This window comes from Sorex araneus, chromosome 1 (genome assembly GCF_027595985.1).
Source record: "Sorex araneus isolate mSorAra2 chromosome 1, mSorAra2.pri, whole genome shotgun sequence".
Lineage (NCBI taxonomy): Eukaryota > Metazoa > Chordata > Mammalia > Eulipotyphla > Soricidae > Sorex > Sorex araneus.
The window spans coordinates 256,784,277-256,808,815 of record NC_073302.1 but is presented as its reverse complement, the minus strand read 5'-3'; the positions used below and the strand labels follow the sequence as shown (position 1 = coordinate 256,808,815).

At 37.1% G+C, this 24,539-nt stretch overlaps 1 protein-coding gene across 4 annotated transcripts in view; it reads left to right on the top strand.

Annotated features, from left to right (window-relative positions):
- Window positions 1-24,539, top strand: part of DIAPH3 (diaphanous related formin 3) — a 517,599-nt gene that overhangs the window by 334,345 nt on the left and 158,715 nt on the right. For all 4 annotated transcript variants that reach the window (XM_004603995.2, XM_055141227.1, XM_055141217.1 and 1 more), the window contains one exon: window positions 23,349-23,484. In XM_004603995.2, the coding sequence (XP_004604052.1) occupies window positions 23,349-23,484 (136 nt within the window). The remainder of the gene's footprint in view (window positions 1-23,348; window positions 23,485-24,539) is intronic.

The window sequence follows — 24,539 nt, the reverse complement described above, 5'->3', positions numbered from 1 at the left end:
AAGTGCATGTGTAGCGTTTTGGTGAGTCACAGAATGTTACCCTCTAAGGTAACTGGGGGCAGTGAAATGACTCGGAGGTACTGCAAGGTGTAGGGCTAGTATTTGATTGGATATCTACCCAGTTCCAAAGACTGTTTTTAAAAACATTTTCAAGTACATTGCTGCACAGAGTTTAAAATAAAAGTCGAAATGTAATTTTTATTTTTTTTATTTTTTTTTTGCTTGGGTTGAAACTTTATTTCTCTACTTATTAGATGAGAACATTATCAAATTTTTAAATGAAATTTTAACTGATGAGTTTCATTATCTTTTTTTTTCTTTTTTAACTTTTTATTAAATCACCATGTGGAAAGTTACAAAGTTCTCAGGTTTATATGTCAGTTATACAATATTCAAACACCCATCCCTTCATCAGTGCCCATATTCCACCACCAAAAACCCCAGTATACCCCCCGCCCCCACCCCCTACCCCCTACTGTATAACTAATGAATTTCACTTCATTTTTTCTTTACCTTGATTACATTCCATAATTCAACACAAAACTCACTATAGTTGTTGGAGTTTCCACCCAAGAGAGACAGACCTACTACATTTGATAATTAGTTTTTCATTGCTGGAAATGAGGAGATATGTAGCCCCACTGCTACAAGTACATAACTCTCTCTCTCTCTTTTTTTTTCCTTTTTCCTTTTCCCTTTTTTTTTTTTCTTTTTCCCCCTCATCCCCCTTCCAGCGCCTCATAGTATGGTGGCCGCGTCGGCCAGCGTGGGGCTTTTGCTTAGTTCACAGTCCAGAGAGGTGGCTGCTACATTAAAAACCTTCAATATTTCAACAAAAACTTACTGTTATTATTTGGAGTTTCCCCCCCAAGTCAGACCTGTTCAAAAGGAACCATTTCACATTGCTGACAATTATAAATATTAAGTTGCGCAGACGCGGTAGCGTCCGCGCGATTTTGGATTTCTGTATAAAGTCCAGGGAGAATTCTGCCAGAAATTACATAGCCCAGCTCACAGTCCCAGTGCATTGCTGTAAGAAGTCTCTGAATTCAAAGTCTTTAGGCAAGAGGGTCCGATTCACGCTTAGCGGCTCCGGATTTATCTGGGCTGAGGGCGTGCCTGTTACGCCCCCTTCCCATGAGTTCCTGGGAGCCCCAAAAGTAAAAACCGAATACCTGTGGGTTTGGAGTCACAGAAGATGGCGCTTGCCACATGGGAGCCGCCAGCCCGCCGCTTTCCGTGCAGGAAGACAGGGTGGGGAGGAAAAAAATCCACCCCCTGCAGCTCAGAGTTGTAGCCCAGTTTGCAGTCCCAGTGCATTGCTATCAGATGCTGCGCTGGAAGCCCGAATGTCCGAAATGTAATTTTTAAAGTTGTTTTTGATAACTTGAGGGAATTAGCAGAAGACATACTTCATTTTCTCACTCCTTGAAAGAATAACTTTTCCTTTTATGTTGATGTGTCATGATACAAGAATATTAGGAGTTCTGGTTCTATTTCAAATCATAAAACGTTCTCTTTTAAAATTAGAGGCCTATTAATGTAAAGGCTGTGGCTGGGGCGAGGGCTAAGGTGAGGGGTAGAGAGTCAGCACCTCACTATAATATATTTTTATTTTCTGCAGGACTCATGTGAAGTAGAAAGTTCAAGTTGAAGGTACAAGGTTGAAATGTTTGACCTTGCACTGCAGGCTGAGTAAATGGGTAGCCAGCTAGGCATTGAGCTTCACCAAATGAAGCTTATGCCTTTAATGATGCATTGTTGTATGGCAAGAAAATTTTTTACTACTTGTGACTAGATTCTTTGTCACATGCCATTACCAACATACATTTTCTTTATAGCAATAACCATGTTATTTTTATATTATGTAATTTTGTTCCCTCTTACTAGTAATCTACATTCTCTTGTATTTTATTCAGTAGCTCTAGCACATTCAGGCTTGTCTTTTGACTTCTAACCTCATTTTTATGTCTCTGTGTTCATTGTGACCTCAAAGCATAATGTAGATTCTGGTCCCACTTCCTATACTTAGTGTTATTAGAGACTTTTGCTCAAACTGCTTTTACTCATGGAGGCCTGATTAAGCGGTTTCTTCAACAGTCTCATTTCTTATCCCAGTGACACTTTCCCTTTTTATCATTGAAAGTTTTGCTTTGTTTTTAGCAAGAGTTATTAGCAGTGAAAAGACAATACTACATACATTTCACCTGGTGTTATTTATTTTGCTTAATATCTAATGTTAGAGAAATCTTTCGGAGTGTAAAGTCTTAGTACCCATTTGTGATTTGTCCTCTTAAAGAGAGTGCTTGAAAATCATATTGTTTAAAAATCATATTGATTTTTAAAAATCATATTGATTACAAAAATCATTTTTCAATTTCTGTTAGATATCACTTAAATATGGACTTTCTAACTTTATAATTTCATTTATTCCCAGATAGAGTTAATGTGATCAATCTTAAAAAAGTTGTATGTTTGGCTTATTTAGCTTTTATATGTTTTTCTCCTTGAGCTCATGAACACTTTTTGTTGCAATTCTAAAGTACTGAGAAAAACAGTAGACATTCTTCTTAATAGATGCTGAGATTCTACATATCTGGATAGATCTCAGTTTAGGATTAAGATTTCAAGGTCGGTTGAAAAACCATGCCTTCCTTAAGAAAAAACTATTACTGTAAACACACACATAAATGGGGCAGCCTTTTTATTATCCCCACCCCCCCGCATTTTATGGGTGGGTTTAGATATATGTGCTGAACTCTGTAGTTCTTATTTTCTTGTCCATAAATTTTGGTCTGATCTCCCTAAGCTTCCCATCAGAATTATGTATGATGATGAAGTATGTATTTTTCTTATTAGCCCTTTTTTTTGAAATGAGGCCGATTTCTGATTTTTACAGTCAATAATTTGTGTTATGTAGACTAATAGTACTTTTTTACAGAATTTGCTCTGATTTCTTTAACATCTAAATGATTTCTAAATTCTGCCTTTCTTTCACCTTTTTAAAGCTATAGTTATGTTTTTAGGAACCATGATAGCACAGCAGGTTGGGCATTAGCCTTGCATGCAGCTGACCCGGGTTTGATTCCACCGCCCCGCTCGGAGAGCCCGGCAAGCTACGGAGAGTATCTCGCCCGCATGGCAGAGCCTGGCAAGCTACCTGTGGCATATTTGATATGCCAAAAACAGTAACAAAAAGTCTCACAATGGAGACATTACTAGTGCCCACTCGAGCAAATCAATGAGCAATGGGATGACAGTGACAGTGATTTATAATATTGGTAATGGTAGGTTTTCATGTGTCCAACACTCACCTTCCACCCATGTGTGCACTTGCCTGCATCCTGTCTCATGTCCCTTGTTTGAGACGCCCCTTTATGTTCCCCACAGTTGTAACCTCAGTTCTCTAGATCAGATGAGTAGATAAGGAAACTGTGGTGTATATGCAGTGGAATACTATCCAGCTATAAGTAAAGATAGAATTCTGTAATCCATCTTTACTTTACCCAGGGATGTTTCCATGTCTGCCTCACTATTGAGAAGCCCAGAGAGACTGTGCCATCAAGCACTCGGCTGATGCAGCTCTGAGCATAGTACTTAATCTTATTCTCAGTTTCCTATAAATAATAGCATGTTTTTTTAGAGCATTGCAGATGAATATTAAATAGCATAGTGTCTATATACCTTTAAAACAAAGTTCGATATCTGTAGAGAATACAAGTCATCTTCATTTTATTCATTTCATTATTAACAGAGCCATTTTTTGTCATTTTCTCCTTTTACTTGATGCTTCCTTATAGAATAATCTCAACTAAAAAGCTACCTAATTTTTTATCAATATTTCTTTGTATTAGATTATTTCTGTGTTTTTGTTAAAGTAATGTTTCATCAAGTTAAAGATTTGTCATACTATTTGCAGATCCTAAGTTAATTTTTTAGGTTGCACAATTGAAATACACTGTATAGTGAACAAATATAAAATCAATAATAGCACATTTAATTTTGCCGCATATGTTGATACAGCTTGTTCTTTTTATTCAATACTCAAACTGAAGTTGTGATTTTTCAAACAAAAATGAAATCAATAAGAAAGTATTTTTAATGTAAATTTTTCTGATGCAGAGGACAGCTAGAACAATATTCATTTTTCCAAATCACTAAAAACTTACATTGTAAGTTTATCAATTCTAAAGGTCATCTGAGTACTCCTATAGAGACCATCTAGGTAACTAAGCAATTCCTGAGTGTTCCTTGTTCCTTATATCTTATAGATTGACTCTGTGCTAGGAAATGAACCAATTTATGCATAATTATAGTGAAAAATTTCTTCTATCTAGTTCACTTGTTTGAGCCTGCAACTTGAAAATGTTCTTCATTGACACCGTTGTTATTCTGAGATCAGACTTGGAGATAAAGTGCTCCTAATTTAGGCCAAACTAGGATATATTTTTATAAGCCTTTTTTTTTTAAATGAGGTCAATTTCTGATTTGTACAGTTAGTAATTTATGTTATGTAGACTAATAGTTCTTTATTAGTTAATTTTTGGTTTTGAAACCACACCCAGTAGTGCTCAGGGCTTACTTAAGACTCTGCGCTCCGGAATTATTGCTGGCAGTGCTTGAGGGACTATATGGGATGCTTGAATCAAGGGCTAGGCAAGTGCTATCACGCAGGCGCTCGTTTTTGTTTGTTTGGTTTTCTGGGCCAGAACTGTGGATATGCTCAGGACTTAACTCCTGGCTGCTCTCAGATCACTTCTGGTGGGCTCAAGGAGGCATATGGGTGCCAGGGGATCAGACCCAGCTCTGACACATGCAAAGCACAGTGTCCTCTTTGCTGTATTATAGCTCCAGCCCCAATAGTCTTATTTTTTGATAAGAGGTATTATTATCATCTGTCGTTCAATGAGATAGTAAATGCAGTTGACTTCAGAACAATTAAATGATAATTTTTATTTTCAACTTTGAACATTTTTTTTCTGAAGTGATTTAACAGGACATGAAGATTGGATGATACTTGTATGATAATGAGGGAAACATTATTGATTACAGGGGAAGTGAATCAATTAGGTGGTGTATAAGAGTATTATCCTATATAATTGAAAAGACTATGTTGATTAGGTTACCACAAAGATGAATATATTAAAAAATAAACAAATAAAAAATATGAATATATTAAATGGCATGTGCTTTTTATATCAAATGCAATATTTGACCATGTGAGGGAGCTAGGTAAAAAGAGAGGATATGAGAGAATTAGATAAGGAGAGCGAGGAGGAGGAGACTTTTTTTAACTTGTAAAGGCTATTTTGGGGGCTATGCTCAGAAATTCCTCCTGATTCTGCCCAGTCCTGGTGGTGTTTGTTCGTACGCGAAGCTCATTTGAACTGTGATCAGTTATGTGCAAGGCATTCCCCTTGATCCCTATACTCTAACCATCCTGAAGCTACTTTTTATGTTAAGTCTTAATCATTAGCATGTTCACGTGGTCTTTGGTTAGGTATTTTTCTTGAAGAGGTGATCAGCAGTAACTCAAATTACTCTCCTGTTTTGGGACCTACCTCTAAACACTGTATTTGATGACTGCCATCTTTAACCTAAGTGTACCTTCATTTAACCTCACAGTTGGGAAAAAAGAGTAGTTTTTATAGTCTATCACTTCATAACACAGAGGACACATTTGATAGACCAAGTTATACTTTGGGAAAGACTTCATTATGTATTTTTATACTTTATCAATTAAAGTGGTTGAGTCAGTTGAAATATCTCATTTATTTGAGAATTTTAGAAAGTGTTTGAAGGAATTGCAAACAAACCCAGAGCACAGTTATGAAAGGTCAGTAATGTTAAGTTCCTTGTGGAATAATAAGTAATGTAATGTTTCATGTGAGACTGACTTCACAATTAAGAGCAGCTTCATGCTGAAACTGCTGCAGCATTTGGACCTCCTTTGGGACATTCTCAAATGAAATTTTTTTTTCATTTTCATATGTCTCATAGTCTTAAAAAGTTCAGCAAATCATATATTATACTGAATGTTAAAATGATGAATTGTTTGTTTCATTGTAGTGTATCACAAGCTCCTGTTCTCATTGACAGCATTTTTAATTGTACGTGGTAATACAGAAAAAGTAATTTGATTAATTTTTACTGTCATTGTAGATTCCTTTCTAAAGCATTCGCTTTCTAATCAATGTAAACATGGATTTCTAAGAGTGAACTTACTTTCGGTGAGGTAGTTTTAAGTCACTGTTAACTTTTTTGCATGTAGATGGAAATTTACATTGAAAAAAATGCTGATGTTATAAAACTGACAGATGATCATATGCTTTTTATATTCATAAAGACTAGTGATGGGACTGAGTTATGACTTTCTTCTAATATACCAATCTTTATAAAAAGATTCTGCATAGGAATGATATCTTTGCGTGTCATTTTTTTATAAATTTTAATATTTCGATTGAAGTTGTATTGCATTATGATTTGTTTTACCTTTGCATCATTGGAGACCAACACTACCTGAAATTTTGCCAGTAATAGCCAATTTTATCCTTCAATATACATTTGGTCCCGTCTGCCCTTTTCACTCACCCTGTATCTCCTTTCTTTCTGGGAACCACTGAATTGGTCTTAAGCTAAAACATCTCGTAAGTGTTACTGAGTTACATTATTTGTTTTAATATTATGGAATTTCAGGAGTTTCAGTGCATCTGCTGCCACTCTCACTTTTCACCATCAAATCTATGCCTCCTCCTGCTTGGCTTCCCCCCGTCCTTCCCCATTCCCTCTGCTAACCACCGTAGCTTTCACTGAGTTTAGGAGTTCATTTTTTTTTGTTGTTTGCTCACTTATTGACATTAATTTTTCATATGCCACATAGGAGTGAAAGCATGTGTAATTCTTTTTAATTTACTTCACATTTCATAATCGTCTCAAAAATTAAACAGCCCATCTGAAGGGCACAGTCTCATCTATTGTTAGTGGTAGAGTAGTGTTTCATTGACCATGTGCACCTCAACTTTATTCTCCAGTTATCTGTCCATGGCATTAAAATTGATCTCATGATTTGGTTGTATGAATCATGTCGCTGTAAGCATATGGGTGAAAATATCCCCTGGATACATGCCTAGAAGTTGAATTGATTACCTGGGATTTGTTTTATTATTTTTAATGGACTCTCATACCATTTTCCACAGAATCTACAACAGTTTACCAATCTATCAGCATGGACCAAAGTTCCTTTTTCTCCCCTACTTTGCCAACATTTTTTTTTTCAATCTTTTTAACACAGGACAATCTGACAGATGTAAGGTTTATTCTCATTGTTGTTTTGATTTGTATTTCTCTAATAACATGTGTTATTGAGTCTTTTTTTCCATGTGTCCATGAGTCATATGTGTTTCTTCTTTGGAGAAATGTCTAGGGCTTTTGCCAATTTTGGTTGAATTGCTTGCTTTTCTGTTAAGTTGTATGACATCTTCATTTTTTTAAGATGTTATATGACATCTTCATTTTTTTAAGATGTAATCCCATGTTGGGAGTCTGACATACAAACACCTTTTCCCAATTGCTAGGTTGTTCTTTTTGTTTTTCTGGTAGTTTTTTTATGTTATGTAGAAGCTTTTTAATTTTATGTGGTCCCATTTATTATTCTTTCTGTTTCCCTTGCCACAGTATTGAGCTCCAAATACATCCCTGATGTTGAAATCCTCGATATTTTAGTCTATTTTTCTTCTATTCATCTGTGGTTTTTTAGTCTAGTATCAGTCTTTCATTTTTAGTTATCTTTTTGTGTATGCATTTAAATATCGTTGCAATTTTTTGCATGTGGTTGTCTGGTTTTTCCAGCAACAGTTGTTGAAGAGACTTTTCTTTATTGTATGCCTTTGGTGTGTTCTTATAGAATAGATGCTCATGTATGTGTGGATTTATTTCTGAGCTCTTATATGTTCTTATGATTTATATGTCTGTTTTTATTTTAATAATATATATGGCTTTATGTACTATTGCTTTTTACTATGGTTTGAAATCAGGGAGCAGCTTACCTCCGTTTTTATTATTTTCTCTCAGAATTGCTTTGGTTTTTGAAGGGCTTTGTGATTCCATACACATTTTAGAATTGTTTGTGCTTTTTCACTGAAAACTATCATTGGTTTTTACATAGGAATTATGCTGAATCTACGGATTGCTTTGGGTAAGATGCTCATGGTCATTCTTTTGTATTTTTGTTTTGTTTTGGGGCCACAGCTTGCAGTGCTCTGGGGTTACTCCTAACTATGTACTCAGGAATTACTCTTGGCAATGCTCTGGGGATCATATGCAATGCTAGGGATAGAACCCAGCTTGGCAGCATGCAAGGCAAGTCCGCGATACTCTCTCCCAGGCCCCAAGATGGTCATTCTCCTAATCCAAGAGCTCATGGTACCTTTTGAGTTTATCTGCCTGTTTTCTCCTTTAATGTCTTATGATTTCCATACATTTTAATATTTTATTTTAAATTCTTCTTCTATATTTGTTCTGTTTTGTTTGGGGGCCACACCTGGTGTGCTCAGGGATTACTCCTAACTCTTTGCCCAGAGGTTACTCCTGCCATGACTCAGGGGAACATATGGTATGCCAGGGATTAACCCCAGTCACGGGCAGCCAAGCACCCTTTACTTGTTGTACTCTTGCTGTCTTTTCATATATTTAAAAAATTCTATCTATATAGGACATTTATTTGAGTGAAATTGTGTAGTGTTGGTCTTTTTGCCTCTGAACTTATTTCTGTTTTTTATTAAGCATAAGGCCCTGTAGACCTATACATGTTTCAAATGGCAGGAATTTTTATTTCTGCAAAGAAATAACATGCCATTGTATGTTAATTCGATTACTTTGTTCACATAGTCCATTTCTTCTCTAAACATTTGTTGATGAGCATTTAGGTTGTATCCGGCTCTTAAATATTGTAAATAATGCTGCAACAAACATAGGAGATAGGTTTTCAAATTTATTTTTTTGTATTTTGGGGGTAAATACCCAAATGTGGGGATAACTACATATCACACTATCTTGGTTAGTAGGGAGAGGGGGAGACTGTACTGGTTGTAGAGGCTACTCACACCCTCAAAACAGTGTACAAGGGTTTCCTTTTCACTGTCTCTTCTCTAATCTCTCTCTTTAATGAGATACTTGTTTTATCTCATTTTTTGTTATTAACCATTCTTATAGGCATGTGGACATGTCTTCTTTTGATTTGCGTTTTTTGTAATAATAGAGTATGATGAACATCGTTTGTGTGCTTATTGCTATCAGCATGTCTTTTTCAGAGAAGTTTCTGATCAGCTTTTCTGTCCATTTTTTGTTTATTTGCCACTGCTGGCATATTTGGGGGCCACTGTATACTCAGTGCTCAGAGTCATTTCTGGCAGTGCTCTGTGAGCCATGTGGTATTGGGATCAAACACGTACTTCCAAAGCATGTATACCATCTGTTTGAACTGTCTACTAGCTCCTGTCCATTTATCAATCCTGTTATTTGTATTTTGTTATTGAGTTTTGTGTGTTTTTATATATATTAGGTAGTTCTCCTTTTTCAGGACATAATTGCAAATACTCCTCCCATTCAGTAGGGTTTCTTTTCATTTGATACACATATTTTTCTCTTTGCAGAAGCTTTTAGTTTGGGGCTGAGGGACTGTAGTAGACCCACTGGGTTTGATCCCTGAAGGCAGAGCCTGAGCACTGCTGGGTGTGGCCCCAAAACAAAACAAAAGCTTTTTTTTTTTTTGGTGAATCACCATGAGACAAAGTTACAGACTTACAGGTTTTCATCCCTCCCACAACCCCCACCCTGTCCCCTTCACCCCACCCTGCCTCTGTGTCAAGGCATTCCCATTTGCTCACTCTCTCTTTCTGGGTGTTGTGGTTTGCTACAGAGGCATTAAGTAGGCATCTTGTTTGGTCTATAGTCTATTTTCAGCCTGTATCTCCCATCACTAGTGGGCCCATCTAGCACCCTTTGTTTGGTGATCCCTTCTTTATCAGAGCTGACAAAAGCTTTTTCTTAACTAGTTCTATTTGGGGGTTTGGTCCCTTGCTACTAGGGTCCTAAACAGGTCTCTCAATAGGTTTACTGTCAGGGAGCATATTACCTATGTATTGTCCTATTTACTGTGTGATTTCCCATATTACTTCCAAGTCTTCAATACATTTTTGAATTACTTTTCGTATATTGTATTAGGTACTGGTCTAACATTGTTATTTTTTGCATGCGCCTGTCCAGTTTTCCCAGCACAACTTTAAAGAGACCTTTTTTTGTCCCACTGTACGCTCTTGGCTCCTTTATTATAAATTAGTTCACATATGTGTGACTTTATTACTGGGCTCTCAGTTCTGTTCCAATGATCTATTTGCTTTTACTCCAATACCATGTTATTTTTATTATTCCTTTATAGTACATTTAGGTAGGAAACATGATGCCTCCATTTTTTTCCCTGATTAGTTGTGCTATGGGGTCTTTTGTATTACAAATAAATTTCACTATTTTTTGTTCTACTTTTGTTTCTATTGCATTTGTTTTTGATAGTGATTGCATTAAATCTATATTTTTTTTAGTTAATAGCCACTTTAGTAATGTTAATACTTCTAATCTTATAAGCAGGAAATATTTTTCCATCTCTATGCCTCTTCTAACATTTTTAAGGTAAATGTTTTTCATTCTTTTCTGGAAATGTAATCATCAGGAATTTCTAGAAGTCATTTAGTGTGACTGAGCATTAAGTATATATCCAACAAAGCATTTAGCAAGAATGTTTGGGTGCTTCTGTTATTTACTTTGAAAAAGTCAGCCATTGTTTTCATAGTACCTAAAACCTATGGAAGCAAATTGCATTTGGGGGACTTCACACAGGAATTGAAACACTTAATCAAGAAGATCTTTGTGCTTAATAAAAACTGTAGAGGAGATCTCTTGCTTATATTGCTTCAGTATCAATTCCAGTTGAAAGGAATTTAAGTCCAAATAAGAAAACATGTCTTTTAGTATTTCATAGAATAAATTCTCTCCTTGTTTTCAAAATTATAACATGTTGAAAATGTTGAGCAGCAAAACTATTTTAAAATGCTAAAATTCAGAAATGGAGATGAAATACAAACAAAGGTCAGGATCTGTGCCAGAGAAATAGCATAGCTGTAGAAGCACATGCCTTGCACACAGTTGACCGTTGTGTGATTCCTGGCACCTCAAATGATCCCTGAGCACCACCAGGAATGATCCCTGGGAACAGAGCCAAGAGTAAGCACAGAGGACAGCTGAATATTATGACCCGTGAACCAAAACAAAAAAAAAATAAAGAAAATCTGATTGTGTTTTTTTTTATGTTTTATAGCATAATACAAGAATAATGTCTTCATATGCAAAATGTTTATTTATTTCATCTTCCGTTTTGGAGCCACAGCCATAGTCCTTTGAGTGATCTGTCTAGGGCAGAACATTTATAGTATAGACTATTCTTTAAAGTTTTGGAGGAAAAGAAGCAACACGTATATTGATTTAAGTTTTTTTAAAGGAAATTTATTCATGTTAAGATGTGTTTTCAGTTAATTTAGCAAGAATTTCCAGTTTTAAGTGCCAGCAGTACTTAAAACAACAATGAGCTAATGTCTCTGCTCTGGATAATATCTCATAAAGCACATACGATTAATATGTATTGGGAATAGATTCTATTTGTAAATTGAATATTATTCATTAAATAGACTTTAAACTGTGTGCCTATTGTTTTTTTCACATTAAATATATCTCTACCGTTTCCCTGCTAAGTAATCTAAATATATTGGATAAATACTTGATATTGTTTTCTATCAACTACAGTCATGTTCCAACATCTCTGGAAAGAATTTATATTTTTACATGAACATGAAAACTGGCTCTTTCCTGTTTAAATGGTAGAAGCATATATAGTTGATATTAACTAGAAATTTCTCTTTCTTATGTTGTTACTAGAGAAAAATTGTGTGCTTGAGTCATTTGATTAATGAGAACAAACTAGTAATGATATAGTAATTATTATAAATAATTGTTAACATTCTTATGGACTTTATGTAGTGAAATGTCATACTTAGCAATAGTCTTAAGACATTGATTGTTCATTTAGTAAGCACTGAATACCTACAGAAGATTGATTTTGATATAGCTGCCCAATGATGAATTGTTGTTCTCCTTTGGATCTTAAAACAAGCATGAATAAGGTATCCTCAACAACATATAATTTACATAAGCTACCACACTATACAAAAGCATTTAAGAAATAAAGATCTACCTGGTCAGCCTTCTGAAAGAACAAACTATTAAGGACTTTGTGTATTGCAGTATGATTCATCTATGGCTCATAATTCAATCCCATCACAATACAACAAGCTATTATATATATATATATATATATATATTTTTTCTTTTTGTGTCACACCTGGCGATGCACAGGGGTTACTCTCAGGAATCATTCCTGACAGTGTTCAGGGGACCATATGGGATGCTGGGAATCGAACCTGTGTCGGCCGTGTGCAAGGCAAACACCCTACCCGCTGTGCTATCACACCAGCCCCGAAGCTATTATATTTTATACATTTATTTATTCTGATTTTGGGTACAAGCAGCATGCTCAGTTTTTATTCCTGGCTCTGCATTCAGAAGTTATTCCTGGTGGGAGCCGGGGGACCAAATGGGATGCTAGGGATCAAATCTGGGTTCGCTGAATGCAAGGCAAATGCCCTACATGTGATACATCTGGCCACTACAACAAGCTATTTTATAATGTGGCTTTTTTTTGAGGAAAACTGGAAATCTCCAAAGGCATAAAGGATTGAACAGGAAACAACATAGTTGAAACTTGAATGTTGAGCATAGGTAAGGAAAGGACTCAAAGACAAGGTTTGTTCTGGAATGCCAGAGCACAGTGTTAGTACACGGAGACATGCAAGCATGCAAAAGGACACAAAAGATTAAATTCACCTGTCATTGTCATCACATTGCTCATCGATTTGTTCGAGTAGGTACCAGTAACGTCTCCATTGTGAGACTTGTTACTGTTTTTGGAATATTGAATATGCCACGTGTAGCTTGCCAGACTCTGCTGTGCGGGCAAGATACTCTTGGTAGCTTAGAAATAATCTTCTATAATATACATAAGCAAAACCAAAGTTCTTTGCAATAGACACTTTACATTTTCTCTTCAATATTCATAAAAACGATGTTGAATCAAATAAGAGCACTTAATTTAAACCAACATAGAAACAAGAAAGCTTGTTGCAAGATGAACTGGAAAATAAAACTGGGCCTCAAGTGTGCTATAATGGGTAAGGTACTTGCCTTGTCCAATGCTGATCTCCAATACCGCATAAGTCCCCTATATGACTACCAGGTGTGATCCATGCTGTGTGTGGTGTAAATAGTCAAACAAAAAACCCCAAACCCAACTAAAAACAAATAAGCTAGGGCCAGATTTATGTAGCACGTAGGTATTTGCTTGAATATGGCCCTGATTTGATCCCCAGCACCACATGGTCCCCCAAGCCATCAGGAATGATTTCTGAGCATGTGGCCCCAAAATAGACAGAAAATAAATAAATAAAAACATGAATAAAGCAAAGGATATAGACGTAAGATTTTAGTTAACAGTATTTAAATGTTTAAGGAAATAATAGTTGAGATTAAGGAAGGAGCCGATAAACAGGAGACTAGTAAAGAAGCATGTTTAGAAAAAGATCCCATTGTAATTCAAAGAAATAAAGCCAGCTGGTTGAAATTCAATATTTCTTTGTTTAAGCATATTATGCTCAGTGGAATAAGCTATGAGAAATTGAGCAGTAGATCTAAATTGTCCAGAATGCAATCCAAGGTGCTAGCATCATTAGGACTATAAAAGAGTATTTAAGAAAAGTTGAAGACAGTATACCACTTGCATAATGAAATCTTAAAACAATGTACTCAGAAATGTGAAAGGCAGTATTCAAAGTTATGGTTGAAAAAATTTCAGGTTAACAGTTCAGTGAGGTGACATGGATGTGGCTCAAGTGGTAGAGTACATGTACCGCATGTATGAAGCCCTGGGTTTGGTAACCAACACTGTATGCATCCCCAGGACCACTAGACAGAGGCCCTGACCCCCAAGCATCAGAACAGAATAAAGGGGTAAAATCCTAAGACTAATAAAAGGAAACACAATCAGTATCAAGCCAGATAAGTGAAGTGCAATTTGTTTGAAAAAATAGTCAAACTACAATTTGTTTGAAAAAATAGTCAAACTACAAAAATACTAAAGAAACAAGCATAAAACCAGTGGCAGAGGCTGGAGTGATAGTACAGCGTGTAGGGCATTTGCTTGGCACGCAGCCGACTCAGGTTCGATTCCCAGCATCCCATATAGTCCCCCAAGCACTGCCAGGGATAATTCCTGAGTGCAGAGCCAGGAGTAACCCCTGTGCATCTCCGGGTGTAATGACCCAAAAAATAAACAAACAGTCACAATCTGTGTCCCTTTGGCTAAAGAGAACTGAAAAAATAGCTCAAAGGTCAGGACTATATCCTTTTTTCTCTTCATGCTTTTAGGCTAAGTTTGAACCATATTACCACACGTTTCCCTGAGCACTTCTGAGGGAGCAGGGTGAAGTTCTCAAGCATCACCAAATTTTGGCTTCCCCAAGACACTACTACCAACAATGAAGTAGACAGTGGGGGAAAAAAAATCAACTATCATCTCTGACAATTTTTCATCAGCAAAAAAATGCAAGGCAAAAGTCAAGAGTGAGATTCCTGCAGCTGTGAGCCGGGATAGGGGAGGGGAGGGACCCGGTATTACTATTCTGTGTACTCGACAAAAATCTCTTTAAGAGAACAAAGACAGAATAAAATTACTTGTAGGTAAACAGATAATGAGGTTTTCCAATAACATCCCTGAATTTAAAGATCTTATAAATCAGAATTGGCAAGATTTCTAACAGGTCAGAGTGGGGACAGCATTTCAGGATTCGCGGCTGCAGACCCTCTGTGGCCAGGCATAACGCAATTGTAGGCAGCATATAAACTGGCTGTTTCAGGACAGCTATATTCTCATAACTATTGACATAAAAAGTAGCTGACCAGTTCTCAAGGGGAGATAAAGATGTTCATCTTTAGATCTTATAAATGTGTTAACATATGTGATTGCAATTACGAAGATCTGCATATCCAGTATAAATTCTCAACTGCAGGGGAAGAAATAAACCGGGAAAGGCATGAAAAACAAAAACCACAGAAACAGGAAAATGATATAGACAAAGAATAATGCAAGGCGGTGGAAACAAATACATCATAAAATCGTAAAAGACCATATGGTTGGATACAAAATGAAATCCAGCTTTATGCTATTTATAACAGACCTACTTATATCCCGTGGATTTAGAAAAGTTTGAAGTAGCAGTATGGTTAATGAACTCTAACGTAAATACTAAAAAAAGGAGTTAATAGAAATGTTATTAGAAATGGTAGAGATTAAAATGTTAATTAAAGATAAAACTGAATTTAAGCAACTATCATTTCAAAATGTTAAGAACTTAATTTACCAGAAAAAAAAACACTTAAAAATTTGCATGTACATAATAACATGGTATCAAACTAAACCTGTGAAAAGTGATTACCTTTAAAAATAAGATGACACACTTGGCATATTAGGAAGCTTCAACAAGTTTTTCTAACTTATTAAATCAAGCAAGATAATACTATTACAGAAACAGGAGCTTTCAGAATTCAATTAAAGGCTTTATTCTTTGGTAAGGGGGGAATAGCGATAATAAGTCTGTAGGGTGTTTGCTTTGCACAGCAGCTCACCTGGGTTCAACCACCAATACCCCTTATCATTCCCCGAAGCCCTGCCAGGAGTGGTTCTTGAGTACAGTGTCAGGAATAAAGCCTGACCATTGTCAAATGTGGCCCAACTTTTCTTGCACCCTCAAAGATTACATTCTTGAGGGTTGGAGCTGAAAGTTTTATATGATCTTTACAATAAGATGTTCAGAATGTTTTGTACTATTTCAGGATGGACTGAAGTGATAATACAGCAGGTAGGCATTTGCACGTTGCTTACCCGGGTTCGATTCCTCCATTCCTCTCTGAGAGCCCAGCAAGCTATGAGAGTATCCTGCCCACACGGCAGAGCCTGGCAAGCATATTGGATATGCCAAAAATAGTAACAAGTCTCATAATGAAGACGTTACTGTTGCTCACTTGAGCAAATCGATGAACAGCGGGATGGTAGTGCTACAGTGCCACAATTTTAACTAAAAACTGAAATTTTTCTTTCATTTTGTTCTTTGGAGCCACCCCCAGCAGTATAATGAGACAACTCCGGCTCTGTTGATGTGTCACACATGACAGTGCTTGGGGTCGGGTCCAAACGGTGCCAGATAATCTAACATGGTCCTGCATACAGAGCATGAGATTAGCCTGGTGACCTATCTTCCTATCCTCGTAATTTGAACTTTTGCAATTTATGTTTGTGTGTGCATTGTTCATCGCCTTAAAATTGAATGCATCCCAAATTTCACCAACTAAAGATTAAGTAATGAAACACGTCATTGGCAGTGACAAGGAGGTGAAATTTATACACGAAATTAGAGTTGAATCTTCAAATATTTTGAGTGACAAAGACAAGTCCCAGAAGTTTACAGTAAAGGATGATGTCGTTTTCAAGGAACTTAATATAATAATCATAGCTCATGATTAAACTCTACCAGATTTTTTAAAATTTTACACAAGACACAGATTTACCTTAAGTATAGTGGCTTTGGATCATTTTGGTTTTTCTAAGAAAAAATGTTTTGTATACTGCTGTAATGTCTATTTTAACTGTATCTCTTTAACATTGTCATCCCCTTGTTCTCACCAGTAATGTCTCTATTTCTCCCAGCCCTGAGATTTTAGTAGCCTCTCCTTACTCGTCTTTGCCAATGATTGAAGAATCTTTCAGAGTCAGGGAATGAGACCTATCGTTACCGTTTTTGGCATATCGAGTATGCCATGATTAGCTTGCCAGGCTCTGCCCATGCAGGCGTGATACTCTCAGTAGCTACCTGAGCTCTCTGAGATATGTGTGTATATATGTGTGTGTATATCTATAGCTATATATTACTGTCTATGATTTGTTGCCTGCTGTCTGAACTCCATCAAATATAGTGTGGTAAGTATGGTAAATGGGTAGGATGTGTCTTATAATGTGTCACACGGTCCGGAGCATGGTGGCGGTTGGGTAGTGGAGGTTGGCTGCCAGGGATGGGTCCCTTGGGGCAGGGAGGGTTCTCACCCGCCCCCTTCTGGGGCGCCCCGAGTGCAAACAGTCTGGCATGGAGTCTGGTGGCATGGCTATGGGGGCATCATTTTATACTCCCATCTGGGAGGAGAAGTCTTTGAGATCTGGAGGGTGGCTGATGAGATTATCTGGTGCCAGCAGGGTGTGGCTTATGGGTGTAATCCCTGGGTCACTGGAGATTGGGGGATAGCAGGCAGAGGATCTCTGCTTCCAGGTCCTGTTTAGTCCAGACTCCAAAGTCACAAACTTCTACATTATCTTGGTTCCCTGGGACTTTATTCATGCGTGAGGCTAGGGTGGAGAGTCCGGAAAGCGGCCTGGAGCATTTGTGGTGGTTGGGTAGTGGAGGTCGGCTGCTGGGGCTGGTTCCCTTTGGGGGGGAGTGTTCTCACCTGCCCCCCCTCTGGAGCACCCCACGTGAAAACAGCCTGGTACACAGTAGTAAACTACTTGTGACAAAATTCTTACTATATTAGTTGTGTAGAAAAAAATTACAGAGAATAATTTTGACTTCATATATTTTTCCTCCAAAGTGCACATATACGCCCATCAATATATTTGGGGCTACAGAAATAGCCCAATGGACTGAGAACATGCTTTACATGCAGGAGACTTAGGTTTGACTGTTGATACCACATGGTTCTTTGAGACCACCACCACCCCCCTCACCAGGGGAAATAAAACCCACAAATGTATCTATGAATTTTATATTTATAAATATAGATGTGCTTTTAGATGTAGCACTGCAGTGTAGCACTGTCATCCCATTGTTCATTAATTTGCTCGAGCGGGCACCTGTAACGTCTCCATTGTGAGACTTGTTGTTACTGCTTTTGGCATATCCAGGATGCCACAGGTAGCTTGCCAGGCTCTGCCGTGCGGGCGGGATACTCTCTGTAGCTTGCTGGGCTCTCAGAGAGGGACAGAAGAATCGAACCCGGATTGGCCGCGTGCAAGGCAAATGCCCTACCCACTGTATTATGGCTCCAGTCCGTTTTTAGATGTATCATTTAAAATTTTCTATTACTATAAAAAGTACATGAGCCTAAGATAAGCTCAGGCAAATTATTCACGACAACTTTAAAATGAGTAGGAAAAAGGTGACTTGTTTAAAAACCCTTTGTTCATTGCTTTGGGTGATAGCCCACTCATACTTCAGATACAATCTGAGAAATTCCGCAAGTTATTCAAAGAATGTTTTTAGCTTTGAATAGCTGAAAATAGTTGGTGGCAATGGTGGGGGGGTTGGTGGGAGGGGGGCAATTGATGAAATAATCAGATCAAGAATAAGATGATTTTCTAACAAAAAGCGATGTCTTAAAGCTTAGTCTCCTTATATACAGCTCCCTTTCTCTGGCTTTCAATTTAGAATTGAAGTAAATAAGAGGTAAATTATATCTAGAAGAATAACATGGCTCTCTTAATTAGTCAGCTTTTCTGGTTTTAGTCTTTTACTTATCAAATATTAGAATAAAAGAAAATTCCAAATTACTTTTTGCATTGGGATATTGCTTTCAGACTAAATACCCATTTCTATGCTGTCTATTGATATTTTTTCCTGCTAAAGATTCTTCTAATAGTTATTATGTCAGAATAAGATATGTTTTAAATGAGATAGGCTTTTAAATGAAAATCAATAGTGCATTTTCCATAAGACAAAATGGCTTTAAAAACTACATCATACCTTGTTTTTAAATGTAAACACTATTTTATAGGTCCAAGGAAATAATTTTGGCCCTTATAGTACCCAATGAAATACTAAAGAGACGTGATGATTTTTCTATAATAAACGGAAGTCTATTAAATGTTCTCATTGAGATTCAATCACTACAGAGGAAAATTCACATCAGAAAATTTTATACTTTAATAATGTTTCATAAATCAACTGCTTTATGTATATTCATTACAGTTTCCACTAATTCATTTCCCTGAAGCAAGAAATAGTTTAGATTTTCAAAATATTTGCTTACTATTTTCCCTAACAGAGAGTACACTCTTCCTAACTCATATCTCTTTTATATTCATATGTGGGTACATATGCACACAATATGCACTTGTTTTTGAAACTATGCTTATTTTTCTGTTTTATTAGCTGCCTTCCTTGACCATTCTAATTTACCCTGAATTTTATAGCAACTGTTGTCTTACAGGTGGCTCAATGTGGCTAGATTTCAAATTATTTGCAAACATGTGCTTAATAAAATTTAGTCAGAGAATATGAATCCATTTTGAGGATTGGCGGGATTGCATGCTAAAACTTCTTTGATTACAGCTAATATTTTATATCTTATCAAGAATAGTTAATGTTTATTTTTAATTTTTTTCAATGTTTACATATTTTATTTTCATAAAGGTAGTTCACAGTAGTTCATTACAGATAATATTCAAACACCAATCCCATCACCGAGCACCTTCCCACCACAATAAGAGGGAAGTGTGTGAAGGTTGTTGTATTTCATTCTGCAGCTATGTAAGCCCAAATATAAGAGAGTACGAGCAAGTATGTTTAGACCAATCTAATGGGTGCTACTTTTGGTAAGTGGGTTAGTGTATAAGGTCTTTGTGACCGTGCTCAAGGACATTCTGTGGTGTTCTCTTTCGGAGCTTTAGGTTACAGTCCCTGGGTCTTGGCTGTTGATGAGATCACATGGTGCCCAGGGCCATTTGTGGGTGTGATTTCAAAGCTACTGGAAAACTGGGGAGCTGGGGGGAGGAGGCCCAGTCTCAATCTGAGCAGGCTTGGAGATCTCAGTCACGGGTCCCACATATCTGGGGTTTTTGCCGGTTTCCTCTTGGGTGATGCTCCTCTGAGCATGTGGAGAGTGGCCTTGCACATGGCTGTGGCTGGGTTCTAGAGGTTTTCGGCTGCCGAGGCTCTGCTTGGGGCAGGGAGGGAAGCTCAACCTGCCCCCTCCGAGGTGCCTCAGTGAAGACAGCCTGGCACGGCGTCAGCATCAGGACATTCTGCCAAGAATAGTTAATGTTTTTATATCCTGAACTAGGACGGGGCTGGAGCGATAGCACAGCGGTTGGGCATTCCCCTTTCATTTGGCCGACCCGAGTTCGATTCCTCCGCCCCTCTCCGAGAGCCCGGCAAGCTACCAAGAGTATGGAGCCCGCAAGGCAGAGCCTGACAAGCTCCCCGTGTGTATTGGATATGCCAAAAACGGTAACAATGAGAGATGTTACTGGTGCCTGCTCGAACAAATCAATGAGCAACGGGATGACAGTGACAGTGAACTAGGATGGATCAGAGATGTTACCTGCAGGCAAGGTAACAAGTCACCCTGCTAGAATTTCATGGCAGAATAATGGCAGTGTGGGGTGGGGGGAGACGGGACTGGGGAGGGTGGGAGGGATGCTGGGTTTACTGGTGGTGGAGAATGGGCACTGGTGAAGGGATGGGCTCTCGAAATCTGTATGGGGGAAGCATGAGCACAAAAATGTATAAATCTGTAACTGTACCCTCACGCTGACTCACTAATTAAAAATAAATAATTAAAAAAAAGAATTTCATGGCAGAATCTGTGAATACTGTCAGAATACTCTAGATGTTGCTTGAACAGAATATTACTCATAGCAGTAACAGTGGTCGTAAGTAACTTTATAGAATCCTTAGTGCACATTCCCACAGGCCAATGTGAAGAGTTACTTCTTACCTAAGTGGCATTGTAACTGCAGGGAAATCTGAAGCCCAATCTTTTGAGAGAAGGGCTATCCTCCATTCTTAGCCTCTGTTTCACTGTATCATTGTCACTGCCATCCCATTGCTCATCAGTTTGCTCGAGCGGGCACCAGTAACGTCTCCATTGTGAGACTTGTTACTGTTTTTGGCATATCAAATACGCCATGGGTAGCTTGCCAGGCTCTCCGTGCAGGCGAGATACTCTCGGTAGATTGCCGGGCTTTCTGAGAGGGGCAAAGGAATCGAACCCAGGTCACCCGCAAACGCCCTACTTGCTATGCTGTCGCTCCAGCCCAGCCTCTGTTTTCTACACACCAAACATATCTACTTATTGTTTTAAGTCCTGCTGCCAACAAACAAAACTTTTTGAAAGGATATTTGTGATTTTTGTTTGTTTGTGTTTTGGAGGTCACACCAGGTGATGCTTAGGAGTTATGCCTGGCTCTGCCCTCAGGAGTTACTCCTAGCAGTGCTTGGGGAACCATAGGGAATACCTGGGATTGAACCTGAGTCAACCATATGCAAGACAAGGGTTTAACCAATGTACTGTCACCCTGATGCCTGAGTGGGTAGTTTGGAACAAAGCACAACAACAAAATGTTTCGGTGGTATTTATGTCTTAGAATGTTTAGTCTTATAGTCTCTTACCTGAAAATTTCCAATTGTTTTGTTTTGCATTTCTCATGAAGGTAAATCCAAAGTCTATATTAGCATAGTAAAGCCCTAAGTGATAAGGTCATATCTCCCTGACACATTTATTACATATTCACCGTCCTGACTACATTTCTCTTTCTAGAAGTGACCAATAGTTTGCGTTGATGTCCCCTTAGGTCAGAGGTTTTCAACTTTATTTGTTGAAATGCAAGTTTCATACAAATTTCAGGAAATTTTCAGGAAAATAAAGAATTACTAAATCCCTCTGTCATTCCTTCTAGCTCATACCCCACCTCTGTGCCTGTAAAATCTTCTTTCTTTAAGAGAACAAAAATAAAACTCTTCCCCCCTGCTCTGACAAGGGTATTATTGACTGTAAGAATCATTCCAGACTGTCCTTGTGGAGGGCAGTATTACCCATTTTGGGAAGCTTTACAGCCTAGATAATCACAGAGCTAGTTCCTAGACGTTCAATATTCAGCTTTAATCAAGTCAGTAACACCTCTAATCATGGAATGGTAATGTAAGTCTTCAGGCTTTCTTTCATAATTCTTTATTTTTCATGGAACTTTATTATTTATTTCTCTTTCTGCCACCTTTACCACCTTTTCATATAGAATGTAAAATTTTTATGTACATGTGTTAAAAATGTATGCATAAATGTATACATGCACATAAATGTCAAGTCATAAGAATAGTACCATTCTGTACCCCATCTCAATAAATATGCGATAGATGGATAAGTGAATTGGTGAGTCCATATTCCCTGTTCTTTGCTCTTTATCCTTTTTTTATCATATTTTCCTTTTATTGGTTTGGACAATTATTAAGTTTATTATTTGATTTATTATGAAGAAGATATACTTTTTCTTGGGTTAGAAAATAAATATTACAGTAAAGATGAATTTTAAACCTCTTCCCAGAACAATTCCCATACTTAATATAGTTTAACTTTATACACATTTTTGTTTAATACAATTAATGATTCAGTATCAACTATATAGTCTTTTGGATTAATTGGTGCTGAGAATACATGATGTAATGTTACTAGTTGGCACATTGATATGCCTGTTGATAATATTCACAAATACCACGTGAATGTCATTTTTTGATTTGTCTAAAGAGTAGAAAATTAAGAAATTATGTCTATTGATTTTTCTATGTGCATGTTATTATTAGTTTAATGAACAGAGAGTCTGGCTTTGAAAATCCTCAAGTATTTCTTAAAACATCCTATAACACTTCTCAAATGAGAGAAATCATTGAATAATTGAATGTAACATAAAATAACCATTGCATATTTTCAGATCTCTTTCATTTTTCACATATTTTTCTTTTACTAGTTTCCTTAACAGAGTATATATGGAAAATGCCAATACATATGCCAGACATTCTTTAAGGAAAATAAAATACACATTTAAACCTCTGTTTTGTAAGTTAGATGGTTTTTATTTTTAGTTTGTCTCCCTTAGCTGATTCCATTAAGATGCAGGTGCTTCAAACATAACAGTTTTATTTATAGTTACATATTTAACAAGGGTTCGTATGCTTATCTTTTAAAAGACTGTACCACTAATATAAGGAATAACCTCACAGGATTAATTAATCACAATTGCACTAATAATATTTGTAATTTATTAGTAGAATCACTGTGCTTAAAAATTATTATTTTTCAAAATTTATTTGTAATAGCAAGCAGTAAAGGAGAATGTCAGAAAAAGAGAAGCAGAGGAGAGAGAAAAACGTGCCAGAATCGCGAAAGAATTGGCAGAAAAAGAAAGAATTGAACGCCAACAAAAGAAAAAGCTCTTATTAGAAATGAAGACTGGTGAGTACATCGGATTTTCTATTTATACTATGCATGCTTATGATTTATATTGGTTGCTTGTTCTCTGGAAAAGAACTCTTATGCAATTCTTTTGCTACAGTTTTACCTTCTAGGAAGTAGTGTTTTTCTTTGGCAGGTGAGGGGTGTTGGGGTGTCACACCTGGTGGAGTACAAGGGTTGTGCCCTGGCCCTGCATTCAAGATCACTCCTGGCAGACTCTGGGGCTCATAGGAGATGCCAGGGATCTATCTGAGGTCAGCTGCATGCAAGCAGGCGCCCTACCCTCTATATTATCACTCTGACCCTGTGAAAGGTGTTCTCCTTGTTGTTTTGGACTTGAGTATTTTGACCCTCTGGTGTACTCTTCCTGAAGCTAGAGAAGGTAATAGTGGCACAACTTTTTGAGTAAAAGACATATTAACCATTTGCAATAAATGGAACATAAAATCCAAACAAACGTGGATAAAAAAAGTCTAAAAACGTTGACTTTTTTTTTCTCGTAGAAATGACAATGTTGTGAATATGTAAAAAGCATCCTTTAGAGACTCAATGAAATTTTAAAATGTCTCCAATTTCAGTTGAAATAATGTAGAATAAGTAGTGGGTGAGCTGCGACATTATTTTCTAATAGTAATTATTAAGGTTAGGCGATGAGTACTTTGAGGCCAGACTGTGTCTCTATTTTTGTCTACTTTGAAATTTTCTTTGTCAAAAAGTTCTTGGGGAGAAATCTTAAAGATAGAAATTGAAAATACTTATAGTTTTATGCAGATATACATACTTTTCTCCTACACTAAAAAAATATCATTACTTAAATGTAAAAGGACTGAATGAATCATAGTTATATTTTCATCCACCTAAACACTCTGACTCTCCTATATCTAAGTTACTAAGGGCTGCAGAAGGATTTAATTAAAATCCATCAGTTTCATTACTAAATTAAGATAGTTTATAACTCAGGGCTGCAAGCAAATTCACCTAGGGCATCCCCACGGGGAGACATAAAGCCTTCTTGCCTTTCTAACTTTCACTTTTGCAGGTATATTTTATGTTTA